Source organism: Tenrec ecaudatus, chromosome 9 (assembly GCF_050624435.1).
Source record: "Tenrec ecaudatus isolate mTenEca1 chromosome 9, mTenEca1.hap1, whole genome shotgun sequence".
NCBI lineage: Eukaryota > Metazoa > Chordata > Mammalia > Afrosoricida > Tenrecidae > Tenrec > Tenrec ecaudatus.
Window position 1 is genome coordinate 85,975,661 of NC_134538.1, and position 21,605 is coordinate 85,997,265.

The window sequence follows — 21,605 nt, forward strand, 5'->3', positions numbered from 1 at the left end:
CTGAGCATAAATTTAATATCAGTTCTACACCGAAGGTCAGATGAAAGTTAATGACCATTTGCACACTAGAGAGCTGAAACCCACATTTCCCTTGTTTCTCATCATGACCAAAAAAAGGAGAGCAATTTATATTTAAATTGACTTAAATTTCAAAGCATAAACAGATCTCTCCCTGGTGCCCTTCCCCCAGGTCCATCACCCCATCTCCTACCCCATGGAAACTTCCTGGCCCGCTGGCTTCCCTTTCATCAAATGCAAAGTCCCACCGCACTCCAGCCCCCACTGCCTGGATGTTTTTTTTTTTTTTTTGGTTTTTTTCCCTGTGTAACTACCTTTCCTTGTTCCCACCCTGCTGGGATCATGACGCCAAATCAGAAGCCAGCGCAGCAATCCGGGCGACTTCCTTTCATGATTTTAGTTCTGCATTTGTTTAGCCAATTAACTGATTGAGGCAACTAATGGGGGTTGACTGGGCAGCCTCTCCTTGCAGGCTGCCAGCTCCTTTGTTTTCCAGCCTCTGGTAAGCAGGAGCTCCTTTCCCGAGGAACAGAAGATCCCTGCCACCGCCCACCCTTCAGATCAGGCCCCCCTCCAGGCAGTGATGCTAATTACCAGGTGCCCCAAACAGGCCCCATCCACTCATACCCCTTTCTCTGACTAATGCTGTGCATTTGAATAGAGGCTTCCATTTGGGGGGTGTGGGTGGGAGTGGTGAGAGAGGGCATGGTTTCCTTCTTAGTGACTGTAATTCTGTGGCTGCTGCTTTATATACCCATAATGGAGAAGGGGGAATGGGGGGTGGGGAGGAAGGACATCCATTGATTTTCTAATATTTAAGACATATTCAAAGAAGATGATTGTATAATTGATTAACTGCTAGTAATGGAATACTGTATCAATGGCTAAAATCATCTATTAGGTACTTTTGGTAACAGTTAAGCACTTAGCTGCTAAAGGCAAGGCTGGGGCAAAACCCCGCCCTCTGCAAGGCAGATGTGGCAGGAGACTTCCCAGACGATGCTACTCTGTCCTGGAGAGGCCCGCGGGTCAGAAGTGACTTGGGGGCAAAGGATTGAGGGTTTCTCTTTTCAATAAGAATATGGGAATAATAATTGCTGGTAATTTTCATTTCATTGACTTTTTCCTCAATGAAAAGCAACCAGAAGTTCATTCCTCCCACAACCCCTACACACACACACACACACACACACACACACACACACACACACACTTTTTTTCTTTTAATCAGGGACTGCTGTCATTTGTACTGGCAAGCAAGAGCTATGGAGAGAATTCTTTGTCTGGGTCATACGACCCAACTATTGTCCATCGTTCATCACATTAGAAGTCTAATTGTGTAAACAGCCACAAAAGTGGAGCTGGGCTCAGTGAAACTAGAACTGGCATGAACTCACTGTGTGCGAACCTAAGTCAATTGCGCTCTCTAGGATGTAACACGTGATTTGGGTGGAACTGCCCCTGTGGGTTTCCAAGACAGTAATTCTAACTTTTTAATCAATTTTTAACAGTTTTATTGTCACTTTATATCCACATGTCATACATTTCAATAATTCAATCATATTAAGAATTGTACAATAGTCACCATATTCAATTCCAGAATATTTTCTTCTTCCATGTAGTTCTTGTGATTCATGTAACTTTTTCCTAATTGTAGCAAAAAAAATATCCACAACAGAACATTCTCCAATTGTACAACTTCCATCTCTATAATTCAGTGTCATTGAGTCTGTAACTCTATGGGAGTAGAAAGCCTCATCTTTCTCCCAAGGAGTGACTGCTGGCTTCCAACTGGTTGCAGTTAGCAGCCCAATAAATAGCAGGACTTCTTAATAGTGCTAATTCCTGAGATTTTAATTAGTGTGCATTGCGATCTGAGTTTTTGACAAGCCTCTGCCCTCTGTTTCTCTACCATGTTTTGACAAACCTCCTAGTCCTAGTCTGTTTGGTCTGCATGCACTCTCATGGAATAAAAGGCGCTTTGTGAAAGGCCACTTGGTCTAACAAACCAAGCATGAGTAGAGGGAGTCAAAAATCTTATTTTCATTTCTGCTACCCACTTATTTCTTAGGCCGTTTGTCTCAGTACCTGAAAGGATATTTCCCGTGGCAATGCCAACAGAAGCATCAAGCTGTCTTGACATTGGCAGTAGCAACCTTGCACATGAAGACAATTATTACCAAGCTTGATGTGGTGGGGGGAGTCAGGAATAAGTAAACATTCTGACTGATGTTTCATTGCTAAGCTTGTCAGAAAGACATATTTTTGGGAACTGGTATAAGCCCAGTTAAGCATGACTCCAGGTCATTGCACCTGAACCACAACCACGTGGCTGTAAATTGTATGCAAATCCCAAGGCAGTGGAAAGAAAGGGTTTAGTGTGGTTTTCCTCCTGTCAGCAGGCAGCTAACTTAAACTTGGACCCGTTGAAAATGCAATTTTTTTCTTGTTTAGAATCATTTCATTGGGATCTCACACAACTCGGATCACAATCCATACATACATGTATTGTGTCAAGCACATTTGTACATTTATTGCCCTCATAATTCTCAAAACATTTTCTTTCTACTTGAACCCTTGGTTTCAGCTCCTCATTTTTGCCTCTCCCTCCCTGGCCCCCCTCCCTCACAAACCCTTGATAGTGGTGGGAGGAAGCATTAATGGTGATACCAGGAGGGAAGGGGGGCTAAAAAGGGGGTGCCATTCTCTGGGATCTACATATAACCTCCTGTCTGGGGGATGGGCAACAGAAAAGTGGGTGAAGGGAGATGCTGGACAGTGTAAGATAAGATAAAATAATAATTTATAAATTATTAAGGGTTCATGACGGAGGGGAGAGCAGGGAGGGAGGGGGAGAGAGAAAAAGAAAAATGAGCTGATTCCAGGAACCCAGGCGGAAGGCGAATTTTGAGACTAATGAGGGCAACGAATGTATAAGGGTACTTTACTCAATTGATGTATGTATGGATTGTGATAAGAGTTGTATAAGCCCCCAATAAAATGATTTAAAAAAAACAACCAATCGTCCAAAACTAAAAAAAAAAAAATAACTAGAGGAAAGCTGTATGTTTCATTGGTGCTATACTGCACAGACTGGCTGGTCTCCCCACGACCCTTCTGTAAGGGAATGTCCAATTGTCTACAGATGGGCTTGGGGTTTCCACTCCACACTCCCCCTCATTCACAATGATAGATTTTTTGTTCTTTGATGCCTGATGATATCTGATCCCATTGATACCTCATGATCACACAGGCTGGAGTGCTTCTTCCATGTGGGCTTTGTTGCTTCTCAGCTAGATGGCGGCTTGTTTATCTTCAAGCCTTTAAGACCCCAAATGCTATATCTTTTGATAGCTGGGCTCCATTAGCTTTCTTCATCACATTTGCTTATGCACCCATTTTTGTCTTAAGGGATCTTGTTGTTTTGTCTTCAGGTGAGCATCATGGAATGCCAGTTTAATAGAACAAAGTGTTCTTACATTGAGGGAGTACTTGAGTGGAGGTCCAATGTCCATCTGCGACCTTAATACTAAACCTATAAATATGTGTACATAGGTCTATTTTCCCATCATCATATATAAATATATTTACATATGTACATACCTGCATTTAGACCTGTATAAATGCCCTTTGTCTCCCAGTTCTTTCTTCTATTTCCAAAAATGCAAATATTTAACACAAGCTGAGTATTCATCCTAAGACCTGAATTATGGTGTTGGCAAAGAATATTGGAAGTGCCAAAAACTTCCAGAGGAACAAACAATGCTGTTGTGGAGGAAGTACAGTCAGAATGTCCCCTGGATGCCAGAATGGCAAGGCTTGGTCTCAAAGACTTTGGACTTGCTATCAGAAGACCAGTCACGGGAAAGGGCAGCATGCTTGATGAAGTAGAGGCGGATGGACTGACCCTGTGGCAGCAACAGTGGGCTCAGACCTAACAATTAGGAGGGTGGTGCAGGTCCGGGCCTTGCTTCCAACTGTGGGACAGGGGTGCTTTGAGTCAGAGCTCAAGCCTCACAGGAGGAAGTTCACACTCCATCATTTTATTTTCTGGCCAAAGATAAATAATTGAGAGCACTTTGACACTGAGATTATCTTTATATCCAAAGAAAAAACCAAGCCCATTGCCATTAAGTACATCCCAACTCTGGCAGACACTTTGGTTCAAAGTTGCGCCCTTAACCACTGCTGTCCCCAGAGCTTCATCAGCCTAAGAGGAGGCGGGGAGGGCTTTAGAAAAGCTGCCCCTTTCCTTTCACATGCCACCATGAGATGACGCATGAGAGGACAATTGCCAGCCTTTCTTTATAGGTTCTGACTTCCTTCATTGTGGTTCTTAGTTTCGTTTCAGGTTATTAAAGGCTCATTTCCTATCTCCCAGTTTTGAAGGTGGTGGTAAGTGCAGGTCCACCTTGCATTTACACAGCCTGCACATAAGAGTAAGACTGCGATGAATTTCCCACCCACTGGAGGAAAAGGAGGAAGATCACCAATGACCTCCTGAGGCTCTGGGTCGTGCAGACCGAGAGAGATTGTGCTCCAGTGCTAACCGTGAGGTTGACAGGCACCTTGGAAGAAAGGCCTAGGAGTCTAACATCTGGAGCATAGCTCTGCTCTGACACCATGGGGTCTCTAGGAGTCAGAAGCAACTCCACGGCAAGTAGTTGAGCTGGTACATAATCCCAGACTCTTACCGATAGTCCCCGAGTGGGGTCTTGTCCCAGCAGCCTTTGCTTCGCAGGGTGGGTGCATCCATCAAGCCCAGTGGGAGAGGGTGAAGGGACAGAGGCCATCATCTGGCCTCAGTGGTGTGAGACTACACACCAGCCTGAAGGCCAAGACACATTACCATCCACAGACCCTCCAGGACTGAGTCTCCGGCCCTGAAACTGATCCCAGGCAGGAATCCAGGCTCAGCGATTGCAGTTACATAGGCAAGCTCTTCGAGTGGTCTCATTTAACTTTAGGCTTATGCGAGAGGACTTCAGCATTTTGTGGAAAATGGCATTAAAAGATAACCAAATTCGTGATCCCTGGTGCTAAGGCCTGGGCCTGCCTGTACCACAAATTTGACGCGTGCCTCACGCGTGCCTTCATTCACTGGTATGTGGGTGAGGGGATGGCGGAAGGAGAGTTCTCAGGCCTGGGAGGACATGGCTGCCCTCAGAAGGCTTATGAGGAGGTTGGTGTGGATTCTGTGGAAGGAGAGGGGTACTAATTCCTTTGGACCCTGCAGTATGTCAACACTTACGCTCCTGTGTTAACTGACAAAGCTTTTTTATTAGATTGTCTTCACTCACGACTCTGATCATGTCTTCATTTTCCATGTGTATCTATGATTTCCCCCATCATGTCTCAAAGTAAAAGTATTATGAAGGGAAAAAAGAAGAGATAATGGAATCCTACCAACTTTTTGAAGCCCCTCTACAAGACAACCCATCTCATGGTTCGTCATCTAAATTTATTTGGATGGACCAGGCCCCGCAGAGGTAATTTCCTTAGAATTTTTTGAAAATTAGTAATACTTTCAGCAGCAGTCCAGACAGGTAAAATAATTGCTAGTTTTCTCCATGTAACATGAAGATTCAACGTGTGTGTGCACACACACACACACACACACACTTTTACTCCCTCCCGAGGAAAGATGGCTTCATTTGGACTGATGACTGACGGCTCTTAAAATTTGTATTCATAATTGTATGAGCCCCTAATAAAATGTAAAAAAAATTGTATTCATATATATGATGACATAGTTTTACTGCTGGAGAATGGTAGGAGACTTCTTTGTGACCCACTAAAGTACTTATCCTGAGACTCAGAAGCGATCCAGTTAGGAGCAATGCTGAAGCGGTCCCTCTGCCCTTTCTTTTCTCCGTGACTCCTCAGACCTCCACCAAGCAGTAGCTTGGCCATTTCTGACTTGAACTTTGCGTTTCCCAAGTCATCTCACTAGGACCACATCAAACATACCGTTCAATAGTTCAGTCATAGCGTTGGGTTTCTGGGTGGTAGGTATACCTCGGTCCTTGCTTTGCTGCGCTGAAAGAATGCACACGGCAGAAGCATGTTTGTAAATCCAAGTGACTTTTATTAGTCTCAAAGAGTACATGCTACAAGGAGCCGATATTAAGGGCTCAAGTAGAGGCAAATATTTTGAGAATGAGGATGGCAACAAAGGTACACAGCCCAGAGCCGGCACTGCAAACACACCACGTGCTCCGTGGGGAAATTGATGAGGCCGCCTGTGTCTGTAAAGATTGCGGTCTTGGAAACCCCGTGTCAGGTCTCGGTGAGGGGGTAGCCTCAGCGGCAGTGGGTTTGGGGTTTGGTTTTACACATAAGGAGTCCTAATGATGCAGTATTAAGCCCCTAGCTGCTAACCAAGTGGCCAGCAGTTTGAACCCACCAGCTCCTCTCTAGGAGGACGATGTGGTGGCCTGCTTCCAAACAGACTACAGCCACAGAAACCCAGTGAAACCGCTCTGTCTGCCCTGTGGGGTCACTGTGAGTCAGAACTGATGGCAGTGGGGTTGTTTGGGTTTTAGCTTTTAGGTTGTTTTTTTTTTATTTGTTTTTAACAAATCTTGAAATTAAACTGGGTGAGTTGAAAGAACTTGGGAAAGGCCATACACATGAACATTACAGACGCAATGGCTTATTTCCCTGTCCTGCTTCATGGAAGGAAATTCCTTTGTCAGTGGTTCTCAACCTTCCTAATGCACGACCCTCTCATACAGCTCCTCATGTGGCGGTGACCCCCCAACCATCACATTATTTTCATTGCTACTTCATCACTGTCATTGTGCTACTGTTATGCATCAGGCGACACCTGTGAAAGGGTCGTTGCCCCCCCAGGTTGAGAACCACTGCTCTGCATTCTAGCAGGACAGATTTGGATGAGGGATTATGAAGATGTCCAGGGTCTAAGCTACATGACAAACCTGCATCGTGTTAGTTGCTATCAAGTTGGCTGCAACTCACAGGGCCTTCTCCATAAATTGAGTCTTGGTGTCGTCTTCACGATCGTGGATGTTTTACTCTGCTGATGTCACTTTAGTGCCACTGAGGATTTCTGCTCTTTTTGCTGACCCCCGAGCAAAGATGATGTCCTTCTCTAGTGACGGGTCTTTTCCCGGTGACATGCACCAAAGTCAGCGAGCCAAAGTCCCACCAGTTTCTAAACAGCACCCTGCCATTGGATGTCTTCTAAGTTACATACACTTCAAAACCTTGTTTTTCTGCTTGAGCCCTTGGCATCAGCTCCCCTTGTTTCTCTCCCTCCAACTCTCACGGACCCCTGATAAATTATCAATTATTATTTTCATATCTTACACTGTCTGCTGTCTTCCTTCACCCATGTTTCTGTCATTCGTCCCGCTGGGGGGAGGGTTATGTTGATCATTGTAGTTGGTTCCCTGTTTCTCCCCCTTCTCTCCCCACCTTCCCCTTCCCCTCATGGTATCGCTATTCCCACTATTGTTCCTGAGAGGTTTATCTGTCCTGGATTCCGTGTATCCAGAGCTCTTATCTGTACCAACACACATGCTCCGGTCTAGCCACATTTGTAAAGTAGAACTGGGGTCATGATAGTGGGGGGCGGGAAGGCAGGGAGCATTAAAGAAGTAGAGTAATGTTGTATATTTTTTTCAGTTCTATGTTATACCCTGGCTGACTCATTCCTTCTCTGTAACATTCTGTGAGGGACTGTCTAATTGTCTACAGAGGGGTTTTGGGTCTCCACTCCGACCCCATCATTTGCATCAATATATTTGTTTGGGGGGTTTTCTGATGGCCAGTACCCAATTCTTAAAGGTCCATTCTTCTATGTTCATTTTTTGGTGCCCAGCTTTTGCATGCATATTAAGTGATTGAAAAGTCCAAGTGACAGCTTTGTTTCTTAACACTTTAAAGAGTCCCTCTGCAGTGGATCTGCTGAAACAATGCCGTATTGAGAAAGCAGCATGATGACGCATCCGACCGCTGACTACACATGGGAAAAGCCAAATCCAACGCCACCCAACCCAAGGCCAGTGCCCTAAGGCGGAGGTCAGGCATGCTTCTGTTAGGTTTCTCAGACGGGAAATAAAGGACGGAAGAAGTTTTGTTTCAGGTTTACAGCCAGTGAACACGGGCAACCTTGCAGGTCTGCACACCCACACCTGGTGGCTGGAGGCCAGAGAGAGACCGCAGCGTGGCTGAGCAGAAGGTAGAGAAGCTGTCTTGAGGTCCCAGTACTTGGGATCTTCAGCTGAGAGCTGTGGTGTAAGGTATTGGTTGACCCCATGGGCTGAATTAAGCCCACCTGGTCTAGTTCGGGCCTACCCAGGTGTACCACCCACCTGGTTCAGGGATGAATTGACACACCTGCCCCTTAGCCTTTATGGCTCCCACCCTCCTATAGGGAGTGCAGGGGTGGGACTCCAGGCATGGAGAGGGTTACCTCTAGTCCCTGCTTCTCGCTTCCTAACACTTCTACCTTGGCTTCTGCTTCCTCAAGCTGGGAAGTACCAACGTGGTATTCTGCCTCAGCCTCACAGACTCTGTGCTGCTCCTCTGTCCTGTCTCATGGTCTCCTTGCCTCACCTCTGGTGTGGTCCTGGCTCCTTTGCTGGGCCCTGGGGTCTCTGTGCTACAACCTCTGATCTCTGCCCCCGCCACTTTAAACAGAGACTTCACATTTGCTCTACTCCTGGCCTTTCTTCCCAGGCGGCTCCGGGATTTCTCTCTCTCTCTCTCAATACTGAGATAGATTTCTTATAGGGGGGGTCGGGTTTTGTGTTTCAGCAGGCCATCTATGTCCCCAAAGAGACAAAGGGCTCATACCTTCTCATATATTTAGAAACCCAGAATTCCTACCACCTCAGTTCATCCTGTCCATGAGCATAACAAAGCACTCCCTCCAAAGTGGGATTGTAATCACAGGCATAGAAGTCAGGATTTACAGGACATTAGAAAATGGGATTATAACCACAGGCATAAAAGTTGAGATTTACAGTACATTCGAAAATGGGTTATGGCCAGGACTGTATTGACTATATCTCTAATAGGTTATGTGATTTCGTGACTCTTGCTTCCATAGCCATTAACTGTTGGTCCAATTAGAATGCAAGTAGTCAACCATTTCAATTTATCCTTTATTTCTCCTGTTGACGTGGGGCTTTTTTTTTTTGTTTGTTTCATGTTCAGGTATAATTCATACTGAAAAGGGATGTCCTTTTTCACCTTTACCACCGCGTGATTCAAGGTGTCTCCATTGCCAGCCCGTAAGCATGTATCATCTGCAGCTCACAGGTTGTGGGCGAGTCTCCCTCCACATCTCACACCACATTCATCTTTGTGTAGGCGTTTCACAAAACAGAGTAGGCTCCTGAAAATCCCTTTTCCTGGCCTGCTATTGGGTTTTTGGCCTCAGTTTGTTTTTGTTTTGCGGTTTATTTGCGTATTGCTTGTGTTCGCAAAACACTGGGAGTTCTTGCTTCCTGTTTATTTTTAGAACTCCACTGGAAATCTCTATGGGAAAGTTTCACAGTGGAATTGTCAAACATTCAGAGAGAGTAAATGTGTGGGCATCGCATGAATTGGCATAGCATTGTAATGTTGTTTTCAGTATGTAGATGTCTTATGTACCAAATGACGTCCTCAGCATGAATGTTCACACGGCTATCTGGCTTACCTTCCTAAAAACAGAATTGGGCTGCAAACCAGGCCTCCGGAGTGCCGTCTCAGCTTGGGCATCGAATGGTGATGTAGAAGCTTCCGCAGATTGAGTTCTTCTCCCATGGGCTGGCGCTCCAGCCACCTGCTTCTCAGGTGTGGGAGGCCAAAGCAAGATGCCATATTTTTTAAGCATGCAGCTAAAAATGAAGAGAGTGATGAAATAACATGAAAACAATAATAATTTATAAATTATCCAGGGGTCACAAGAGTAGGAAGAGGGGAAGGGGGAGAAAAAAGAGGAGCTGATAAGAAAGGAAAACAAAAGCAGAGGAGCTGATTCCAAGGGCTCAAATAGAAAGTAAATATTTAGAAAACGATGATGGCAACATACCGTATATACTCGAGTATAAGCCTATCCGAATATCAGCAGAGGCACCTAATTTTACCACAAAACTACATTAAAATGTGTGGGATGACTCAGCTTATGTGCGAGTATATACAACTATGCTTGAGACACTTGATGTATGGATTGTTATACGAACCCCCAATAAAATGATCTTTAAAACAATTAGAAATGTAATTCCTGAGAGTTAAAGTAGGACCTTTGTTGATGTAGGAAACTCCTTCACTGTCGTTGCCTGTCATTTCACTTGCCCCTCGGTGGTGGCACGCACGGATGTGATTTTAGCAGGTTGGCCTGAGTCTGTCGTGTCGACAGAACACATCCCTGAAAGGCCCTTAAAACACAGCCGTTAACTGTATCATCTCCAGTCTCTGTCTCTGAAGAAGAACTCCGAAGCAAATTGTAGCTAAGATTGACTGGATTTTGTTATGGTAGTTTTATTTATATTGCATAATATGCAAACATCTTTAAATATTTGTTGCTTTATGGACTCGCTCTCCAACTGAGGGGAAGGAGGAAGTTCTGATTACCTCTTTATTCCCCTGGCAAATAGGCTAAGTACTTGTGCCCTCATTAAAGGTCTTGATTAGAATACAGTTTGCTGGGTGACATTATTCATTTTCTCTGTTGAATAACTTTTCCATCGACCAGTTGTGTGTGAAATCTTACTCACAGGAGAACAGTGTAAAAACCCATTAAGAAGGGAGAGACAGGCATAGACAAAGACACAAGAATGGAGAGAGTCCTCGTTGCCTTAGGGTGGAGATACATCATTCAGTCAGCTGCTGCCCAGAGCCCATCTCCGAATGGGGTGAGCTGCTCCAGTCGAGTGTGGGGAGCCCGAGGAGCGGCTTGTGAGGATGGGGATCTTCGAGCTGCCTTAATTTTATTCTCCTCACTAAAGGTTCGTTATGTTATCTGGACAGAAACCCAAAAACCAAACCCCTTGCCAGCAAGTTGATTCTAACTCCTGGCAGCCCCACAGATATTAAAGTAAAACTGACCCATAGTGTTTGATGTCCGTGACCTTTTGGAAGTAGCTTTTCCTCCTAGTCACCCCTGGGTGACTTTGAACTACAACAGTGCAGGTGGTAGTTGAGGGCTCAACCCTCAGAGTTCACCCACGGAGTCCTAGGTTGTGCTGTGACTTTCCAGACACATCAGTGCACAGCCATTCCGATATTAGTGAAAGGAACATGTTTGTGAAACAGACGCTTATATCTGCTCTCTCTATATCTATAGGTTGTGAGATATGTTGGAGGGTTAGGACTGAGTGGATGGGAATGCTCAAAAGTGAGCCGGTCATTCTAGTTCTAATTTTCAAATGGACTGAAATCGAAGTCGAAAATGGAAGTTCCATTCACGCGATCTCTTGCTTAAACTGTTTATAACAAGCCACTCAAATTTCTTTGTTTTTAGCCTTATTTATGTTCAAATAATGTTGTTGATTTAGGTGATGTCTAGTCGATGCCGACTCTTAGAGGCGTATGTGCAACAGAGTGGAACACGGCTCAGTCCTGTGGCATCCTCGCCACCTTTGCTGTGTGTGTCGGGCCTGTCCATCTCACTGAGGGTCAGCCCTCTCTCTCTCTCTCTCTCTCTCTCTCTCTCTCTCTCCCTTCCTTCCTTCCTTCCTTCCTTCCTTCCTTCCTTCCTTTCTTTCTTGACTCTGATGTTTTTCTCCAGAGACTGATCTCCCTTGATAACAAACCCAAAGTATGTAAGATGAGATCTCATCATCCTTACTTCTAAGAGATTCTGTCTGTACTTTTTCCGAGAGAGGGTTGTTTGTTCTCTTAGCAGTCCCTGGGACTTTCAGTAGTCTTTGCCGGCATCATATGTCACATACATTCATTTTCCTATAGGTTTCCTTATTCATTGCCATACGCACACGAGGCCATCGGAAATACCGTAACTAGAGTCCGGCATTCCTTAGTCTTCGGAGCAGTATTTTTGTTCTTCAACACTCTGAAATGGTCTTGTGCAGCAGATTTCCAAAACGCAGTATGTCGTTGGATCGCTTGACTGCTGCTTCCGTGGACATTGACTATGGATCCAAGCAAAATTAAATCCTCGGCGGCTTCAATCTCTTCTCCATTTATTATGAAGTTATTTATTGACCCACTTATGAGGATTTTTGTTTTCTTTATATGAGTTTTAACCCACACTGAAAGCTGCAGTGTTTGATCTTCATCAACAAGTACTTGAAGTCCTCCTCACTTTCAGTAAGCAAGGTCGCGTCATCTGCGTATCACAGGGAGTCAATGAGCCTTTCTCCAATTCTCATACTGTAGTCTCCTTTAAATGGCCCAGTTTATCAGATCAACAGACTGAATCAGCGTGGAGAAAAGATGCAACCCCGACACACAGCTTTCCTGATGAAAAATTACGCGGTGTCCCCTTGTTCTGCATGAACACCTGCCTCTTGTTCTATGTCTAAGCTCTGTATGAGCCCAATAAGTGTTCTGGAATTCCATTCTTCATAATGTTATCTATAACTTGTTATGATTCACCTGAATGTGACCACTGTAAAACTATCTTCAGCAGAATTGTATGTACGTATGACACTGTTAGGCGGAATGCCACAGGCTGTGTGCATCTTCCTTTGGAGCGGGTACAAATGTGGGTCTCGCAGGCGTTGGTCGGGCAAGTGGCTGTCTCCCACATTTCTTGGCACAGAAGAGTGAGGAAGTCCAGTATTGTAGCCAGTTGCTAAAACGTCTCAATCGGTGTCCCACCAATCCTTGGAGTCTTCTTGTATTACAATTTCATTTTCATAGCATATTGGCCGGTGGGAAATCTTCGTAGGAAGGGGTGTTAAAAAGAGCCAGATACACCTGAGTACTCAGCTATCTTATACACTAACTTCCTGTTTAATTCTAGCAAGCTATTTAAATATCGCTTGGCCTTAATGTTTCATCTATAAAATGAGGATGACTTATAATACTGCTTGACATCTGATTAAAAAGATAACTGATCACACACCTGCCTTAAGAAACCACTGGAATAACATACATGATGCATTTAACTCAGGCTTCTCTGAGAGCTGAATCATGTCATGTAAAAGCAAATGTCAAATGGTACAGTCAAAATGTAAATCGATCCTGCTCTGTCCGAGAAAATCAGTCTCATCTGCCAAAAATTAATAAATACCGCTTGCTGGATCTGGGCTTTGAGGGAACATAAGCACATTGTCCAAAGCCCACAACCCGCAGACTCGCTCGCTTTTGGTGGTGATTAATGGGAATTCTGAAACCAAACCATGCATGGGATTTGCTGGGTCTCGGAAACAAGATTGCATCATCGTAAGCGATTCTCATCTCTCCTTTGTATGGCGGCGTGTAATGCACTATCCAGTGAGGAGTGTCAGGAAAAATAACCATCGCAAAGAAGTGAGTGTGCTCAATCCCAGGAAATGTTATTCATCATTTCATAATTTTAAATAAAACCAGTTTCTCACTGTCCCTACTAAATAAAAGATGGACAGGTTTTTAATAAATGTTAATAGGAAGGGCTGCTAAATTATTAACCTACTCAGGGTGGACACGTACCTCAGTCTCGCCTTACCATTGGTGCTACTAGAGAGTGGGTGGTGCTGGGAGATTGAATGAGCTCATCTAGAGCAGTGGTTCTCAACCTTCCTCAGGCCAGGACCCTTTCATACAGTTCCTCATGTGGTGGTGACCCCCTAACCGTAACATTATTTTCGTAGCTACTTCATCACTGTCATTTTGCTACTGTTATGAATCGGGCGACCCCTGTGACAGGGTTGCTCATCTCCAAAGGGATCATGACCCACAGGTTGAGAACCGCTGCTCTAAAGGAGGGGTTTCGTATACAATGGAAACAGGTGAGTTGCTGCACGTTTATGACAGTAGTGGGGGCATTTCCTTCATGCATGCCACCTCAGTTGCTACCACGTGACCTCTAAGCTCCCCTGCCTGAAAACATGGGGAAGAGCACACTCGGCGTCCCTCAAGCTGAAAGGACTAAGGAGACGTGCAATCCTGGAGTTACCATATTGGCGGATACCACGGGCAAAATATTGTGACATGCAGAGAAGTACCAAAAGACGACGGACGGAATGCACAGCTTCTGTATGAAAAAGAATTGGTCAGCAGTCAGTCGTTTGGGTGGTGGGTCGGCAGGAACTACAGCAGCAGGCCTCAGCAGAGAGCACCTGGGAGCCTGGAGCAGGACTGAGCAGTGTTTTGTTCGGTTGCACAAAGCATCGGCATGAGTTGGAACCAACTTAGTGACACCTAACAGCCACAGTGTCTTCCCTCTGGCAACTCCCGGCGTGGATTAGCAATGGCAGCCATACGTATGACTAGCTATACACACGGGTAGGAGAAACATTCCTGTGTAAGAGAGGGCCTTTGAACAGGCCCCGGTGAAGCGCTCTGCTTGACGGATTATTCATAGAGGCGGTGGATCCAGAAGGAGCTTCACTAAGGAGATGGTGTCTGGAGTGGAGAATTGGTGGGCGAGAGCAGCTTCGCCTGGTGAAGGCTTCCAGGCTAGAAGCAAACATGGGAGACCCGATGCTCAAGCCTTCAAAGCCAGGCTGAGGACAGAGGGTGGATGGTGGCCTGCGTTCCCTGGAGTATGGTCTGGGCATCCTGTGTGCAAACGCCGCCAAGCCTGCGCATCCCTGGGCCAATTAGGGACGGGCTTCTGGGCCAGAAATTTGTATCAAGCTCTCTGAGTGTTTCTTGTGTTCTCCAAGTGTCGCAAGCAGGTGTTTAAAGTGATAGGAGAAGGCGTGATCAGACTTTCATTTGGAAATGGAATTTTGCAGCTGGGTGACCAATGAACTGAGGGACAGTCTCTCGGAGAAGCTGTGGCAGTAGCCCCAGTGTGAGCTGATGATGGTGGCGGAGGGGGAGGGGGTGGGAAGCAATGTATCAGAGAGAAATGATGGGCTTGAGTGAGTGAGTGAGTGATATTGAGGGCTGTAAAGAGACCGGAGGGCTCCTGCTTCAGTACTCGATGGCGAACTAACCTGAAAAAGACAAAGGCGAGGCGTGTGAGCTCAGACCTGCCTGTGTCCTCACACAAACATCGCTCTTCCCCGAGGACAGAGACTGCGCCACGCTACCTCTCAGGGACGCTTGTGCATAGCAGATGCTTAATGGCCTGTGAAATGAAAATATCCGGTGTTAACTGAGGGCCCCCCCGCCGTCCCCCAACTCAAAGATTGAGGCACAGATTTGGGAATAAGCTGCATTGCAGGGAAAGTCGAAACCAGAGAAGCAGATACGATGACCAAAGAAAGGGGCAAAGAGAGGAGACAGGCTGGGGGATATTTGCCTTTTCAAAGATGGTAAGGACACGCTCCCACAAAGAGCTTCCAGTCCACAGTCTCTTGGATCCTGCCACTGGGGCTCAGCAGATCGGGGCTGAGAAAAGACTATACTTGGGAGAGAGATTTGGGGGCCTTTGGGAAGCTTTGCAAGCCAGGTTCTAGGGGCCCCATACGGGCCTGGTTGTACTACGACGTGGATGGTGAAGACTGCCCCGCTTTGGTTGTGCCTTTTAGCACTAAGAGTGAGGGGTTAGGTTGATGCGAGCGGAGGGTGCCGCTACTTCTTCTGCTTCCCTTGCCTTGTTGTTAAGAATTGGAGTGTCTGAGCACTTGGGGCACAATGCCCTCACTGAATGTGGGCTGAAGTTGTGGGGCTTTTAAAGTAAATACAATGGCACCACTCCCAGGAATGGCGCCCCAAATCCTCATAAGGTTCAGCTGCCTATGCCTGGAGAGTCCAGCGTTCTCCTAATTTTGTTTGATTATCAGCAACCTACTGAGCACATGGAATATTCCAACCTAGGACATACCTCATCTACCCGCATGAAAAATACTAGCTAAGTACTTCCTACCCAAGTGTTACTAGTGGCAAAGCATTCTGCTCTTTCAGGTTTACTTTTTGCTATTTTTCCTGTTGTGGTAAATTCCATTTCAGTAAAGAGAAATGCTAGGTTTCTGGAGCAGGTTATGCCTTGGTTCTTGCTCCACGGTGCCGAAAGAATTCCTGCTGCAGAAGCACTTTGCAATCCAAGTCTTGATGAAGGAAAGGAAAAGTTTCAGGTTGGACAGTCTCCACAGGGCACATGCACCTCTGGAAAGCGGACGATGTCATTGTCCTAGGCGGGGCGGGGGTGGGGGACGCTAGGTTTTAGGTGTCATCTGTGCTAGGGGGTCCTGGTCTGTACATGCTCACTTTGGTCTTTCCGTAGGTGTCCGAAGTTTGATTCCTTTCCAGCCACTCTGTGGGCCTTTGCAGGCACTGGGGAGACAACCCCACTGGTCCCTACATCTAGCTACCTTTCAGACACAACATGAATACTAGTCAGTATCCAAATCAATTGATCTCCTAATTTGTGGCCTCACTTGGTCCCAAAGGCAGAGATAGACTGGCCCTGATCCACATGCCTTTCATAGCTGGGAGCTCTGACAAGTTAGAGGGGTGCCGGCTGTTCAATGGGAGACTCCATACTTTCCAGATGGAAGGCTTGAGTTTACCTCCAGGCAGTGCAACTCAGTGTACCCACTGCACCGCTGTCAGTGGAGGCTTGTGTGCTGCCAGAATGCTGAGCTTCCAGCTTAAGATGAGCTAGAAATACCTAGCAGTCCACTCCCAAATATCTGCCCAAGAAAGCTGTAAAGGGCACAGAGGTCCACTCCGTGGCCTGATGGGGATGGCACAGGCCACAGCCACCATCTCTCCCGCCGTGCAGGAGGTGGCCAGGACGCAGGCGCTGGCTTCATCACAGCAAGTTTCTCTGCCTCCGTGGGTCGTTTTCAGTGACCTCACCTAGCAAGCGGGAACGTTTTAACTTGCCCTGTTCTTCAAGTTCTGGGAACATCCGGAGACCCTTTCTGCAAACCTTTCATGTTCCTCATAAAAATACTCTGCACGTGAAATTATGACCGAAACTGCCTTGTAAGTCTTTGCTCATTGCTCGACAATGCAGTGTGCTCTGACTTGGACTACTAAACGTCTGTCTGTCGTCAAGTGTGTGGTTGGTTTATAAATCGTTGTTGTTGTTGTTGGGTTCTGACTCACAGTGACCCTGTGTACAACAGAACAAACCACTGCCCAGTCCCACGCCACCCTCACCGCTGTTCCGGGGCCCACGCCTGCCACTGCAGCTCCTATGTCAGTGCGTCTTGGCAAGGGCCTGCCTCTCACTCGCTGACCCCTGCTTTACCCAGCTTTACCCCAAAATTGGCTGGTTGGAGTTTTAAGGAAAGGCTTCGGCTGTGATCGACTAGTGCCCCGTGAGATGGTGTGCTTCCGCTCGGTGGGGGCAGCTCCTCCCTTTACGAAACCCGGGGCGGGGGAGGGGCAGTACAGAAGCATCGCTGCAAAGGACATCAACCCCTGGTGTCTAAACAATGTGTGGGGGCTTCAACATGTTCATGGGAAAATGCCCTTGTCTTTTAATTCCACTTTTTCCGCCAACTTCTTGAAGCCCCCTCATATTATCAGGAGACTTTTCAGTTGGTGGAGGAGAAAAAAATTCTTATCTCCACGGCAATGAGAAAGTGACCTCAAAGCCAGCCTTAAATCCCTGTGGGCTGACTTACAAATTGATTCCTTTGGGCTAAGGACTCTGATGTGAATTCGTGTTCATTCATTGATTTGTATTCTTAGGCCTCTTGCAGGTTCTCCTGTGAACTATTCAAAAGACATGCCTTAGATCCTACATAGGTGTGGCTTTTGTTATGCTAGCTTATTATTATTATTGTTTCCAACAAGGACCTTTTCTTGCCTTTAGACTCTGCATGTTGAGAGATAAGGGGATGGTTTGTGTTGGCAGAGTAGGTTTCCAGCCTCCCTTGGTCCCAGAAGTTATCATTCCTGTGGACGTGTCCCCCTGAAGGAAACTGTCCCTGAATCAATATTTGCATGGGAAATCTGCCCCACTACCCTGAGTCTGATCAGATAAAAGCAACACGACACTCCAAAGCCTGAAGAACGACTCCCCCCTCCTCCCACTCAAGGCTGCTGCACCAGTCCCAGACATGATGTCAGAAGGGCCCCTACATTTATTCCTCAACCTTCGCCTAAGGAGCAAAGGGCCAGCAGAGCTTTCTCTGTTAGAGACCTTTCCCTATGTTGGTTTCACGGGGGTCACAAATCTGTGGAATTCCAGGATAAATACGTTTCTGTTCCCAAGTGGTAGATGGGAACCACTGGCTAAAATGCGTTCTTGGAATCATAATTTTCCAGCTTTTCCAAAAAGAAAATAGCGTTATGTATATGTTGGAAGAGAAGGCCCTCTTGCCTTCGTCATCATGGGTTAAGCTGAAGGTTTGCCCGCGCTTGCTGTGAGAGGCTCTCCGAGATGCAGACAGCTTTCACAAGTAGACCGCCTGCTCCTTCTCTGTAGTCGCTCCGTAGCCCCAAGCTCTGCTGAAACCTGCCCACCCTGGGTGAGCCTGCTGGTATTCAAATTGAGGCTGCTATTGCAGATGAGGTTTTTGTACATTACCATATTATCAGATGGCCCTCCAAGAAAATGACTCCTTACTCCAGGATGAGGAAAGACTTCTTATGTTATTTCATTTGATTCGGTGAAGTTCATTACGTCTCATCACGGCATTTTAAATTGGTTTCGAGGATGCTGTTGCACACACACACACATTTATTGCATCTTTGCCTCTACTTTTTCAGAAAGAAACATGTTTTTTCGTTATTCCTATCTCTCTTGAATTCCTTCTAAACTGGCAACAGGGGCCCCTTTGAACAGAGCTTGGACTGGAGACACAGCACTGAATGTAGGGGCCTCCACGGTAAGGACCACGCTGTCGGCAGAAATGCATACAAAAGCAAAGGTACCTGAAGGAATGTCCTTAACAAATACACAGCACAGAGTACTTACAGGTACATAGAATAAAGCCAGCGGAATCCACTGTGTAGCAGGGGGCTCCCTGCCAGCTGGGAGGCTATGTTTTTTACCTGTTTTTACCCACGAGGACAAAGAGAATAAATTGCATGGTAGATCCAAAGAACAACCTACTTCTCCTTGATCTCATCCCACCCCCCACCTCCCCCAATTTTCAATTCATGGGAAAATTATATTCATGCTCTCCACAAATATAGCTCCGCTCGCCCCTGTCCCTTCTGCTCGTCGCCCGTTCTGAGCCAGCATCATGTCTGGGGAAGATGGGCGGTAGCAGTGGCCACCAAATGGACCTCCTGCTTCCTTTTGCCCATTCTCCACAAAGAAGCCACAATTTTGAAATGAAAAGATCACACACTGCCTTACTTAAAATCTTTTATTGGCTCCTTGCATTTTCAGGTGGAAATCTGGGCTTTCCATGCTCTGTACACTCTCCAGGTTTCTGGGGCTCTCTCTGGCCCTGAGGGTCCCCCTCTCAACCTGCAGATACCCCTCTCAACCAACCTTCAGGTCCCCCTCTCAACCTGCAGGTCCCCCTCTTAACCTTCAGGTCCCCCTTCTCAACCTGCAGATCTTCCTCTCAAACTTCAGGTCCCCCTCTCAACCTGCACGTCCCCTTCTCAACCTGCACGTCCCCTTCTCAACCTGCAGGTCCCCCTCTCAACCTGCACGTCCCCTTCTCAACCTGCAGGTCCCCCTCTCAACCTGCACGTCCCCTTCTCAACCTGAAGGTCCCCTTCTCAACCTGCAGGTCCCCTCTCAACCTGCAGGTCTCAGGCCACATACATGCCAGAGAAGGCCTGCCCCTGGCTTCTCCCGTATACTGCCCTTTCTGTGGTTAGTTTCTTCCTGTGATCTTTGATTGGTCTCTTTTGGTTGCCGGTATTGCTGTTATGAGTGGGCCCGTGCTTGCTTTTGATTGGCTGTCTCCAGCTGTTGTGGGTGGGCTTCACGAGCTTAGGGGCCTTGTCCAGCTTGCCCACAGGAGTCATCCCAGCGCCAGGCGCACAGTAGGTGCTGGGTAACCATCCGTGCAAGTACAAGGTGCATCAAGAGGAGACTAGTCATTAAATCCCCGTGCCTGCACCTGCGGGCCTGGTACAACAGGAGAAAGGCAAAGCACGCACGCGCGTTTCCAGGTGTTGGGAGACTCTGGGTCTCTTTCTTGCTTCCATTCTTTTCCTTTAAGACTCGTTTTCCCCGGGGTCCTGTCCAGATGGCACTGCATTAGGGCGGGGCTGGGTTTGTAGGTGGCTGTACCAGTGCAGAGAGGGGGACCAGGACTTGGAGAGGGCGAAGAGGAGTCGTCCAGCGTCCACTGCTGGGAGTTCCGTGGCGGCAGCACCAAGCCGTCCAGCTAGAAACCACTGTGCTTCTTCGAGTCTGTGAATTCCAGCTGTCAGAAAAATCAATCCATCTATGCGCAGGCTTCAGAGAGGCTGCAGAGAATCCCGTTATCTTTCACGTTATTTTTCCAGCAACGTGTTGAGGCCCCTTTCTGTATGTGCATGCATGCTCTATGTGCGCACACACATGTGCACAGAGCCTCAGTGGTACAACGGTGCTTAACCGGAAGTTTGGTGGTGATAGCCCGCCAGGAGTGAGCGCTGAAAAAACAAATGAATAAAAGTGATAGCTAAGAAAATCTTGTGAAGCAGTTCTACCCTGTCACAAGTAGTGGCTATGAGCTGCCCCTAAGGAGACAGAGAGAGAACGTGTGTGCGCGTGTGTGCGCATGTGTGTGTGAGAATTCCCAGGTGACATTGGTGGCAGCTATTTATAAACCCCAGCTCCCACTTTGACGAAGCTCAGTCCTGAGAGGAAGATGTCTGGAAGGGCTTAGGCGAAGTAGGTGAGGAAGAGCATTGAGATGATGTCTCTTTGCAGCCGTTAAGCTCATAAATGAAGCAAGACGCATGAACAAAAAGATGCCCTGTGGTAGTATTTAATTTTTCATCTGACTAAACAAAAACTAGTGCTGATATGTACGTTTGCTGGGTCTACCCACAGTACTCTCTTTCTGCTACACTGCTGTCTGAAAGAGAAAGGACCCGAAATGTCTTTCTGAGGGGCCACATTTGGTTGACACTGTTGCTTTCTTTCCCTCTTCCTTGTCCAGCCCTTGAACAGGATGAGGAAGGCGGAGACAAACACACAGCTGGGACGGACGCTGAAGGGGCCCCAGAGTCTCAGGTAAGGCACAGCCTGTGAACACCATCGTCCCCTGCCGTGGTGTTGAGCATGTGGAAATAGTGCGCGTGCATTGGACTGAGAGGTTTTTGTGTTTTGTATTCTGCAAATGCAGTTATATTACTGGGAATAAAGTGTTTTTCTGTTTTTGTTTTTTTAAATGAAACAGTTTCCCAAGAAGGTCCCTGCTATGGATTAAATTGTCTTCCAAACAAGCAAAATGTGTATGAATGGCTATGTCAGCCTTCACATGACTCCCAGTGAAAAACTGTTTGTGTGTTTGCGTGTGTTTGTGTGTGTGTGGTCAATCCTCACTCCCATCCCTGTGGTTAGGTAAATCCTCACTCCCATCCCATCCCTGAGGCATAATAGTGTCGGGGATGTTTTGGATCCGTCTCTCGTGAAATAGAGAGTGACCAGCTAAGCA

At 46.7% G+C, this 21,605-nt stretch overlaps 1 protein-coding gene across 1 annotated transcript in view; it reads left to right on the plus strand.

The window, feature by feature from the left end:
• LOC142456033 (rap guanine nucleotide exchange factor 5-like) overlaps positions 1 to 21,605 on the plus strand; it is a 104,492-nt gene that overhangs the window by 38,380 nt on the left and 44,507 nt on the right. The window contains exon 3 of the mRNA XM_075557331.1: positions 21,108 to 21,181. Coding sequence (XP_075413446.1) covers positions 21,108 to 21,181 — 74 coding nt within the window. The remainder of the gene's footprint in view (positions 1 to 21,107; positions 21,182 to 21,605) is intronic.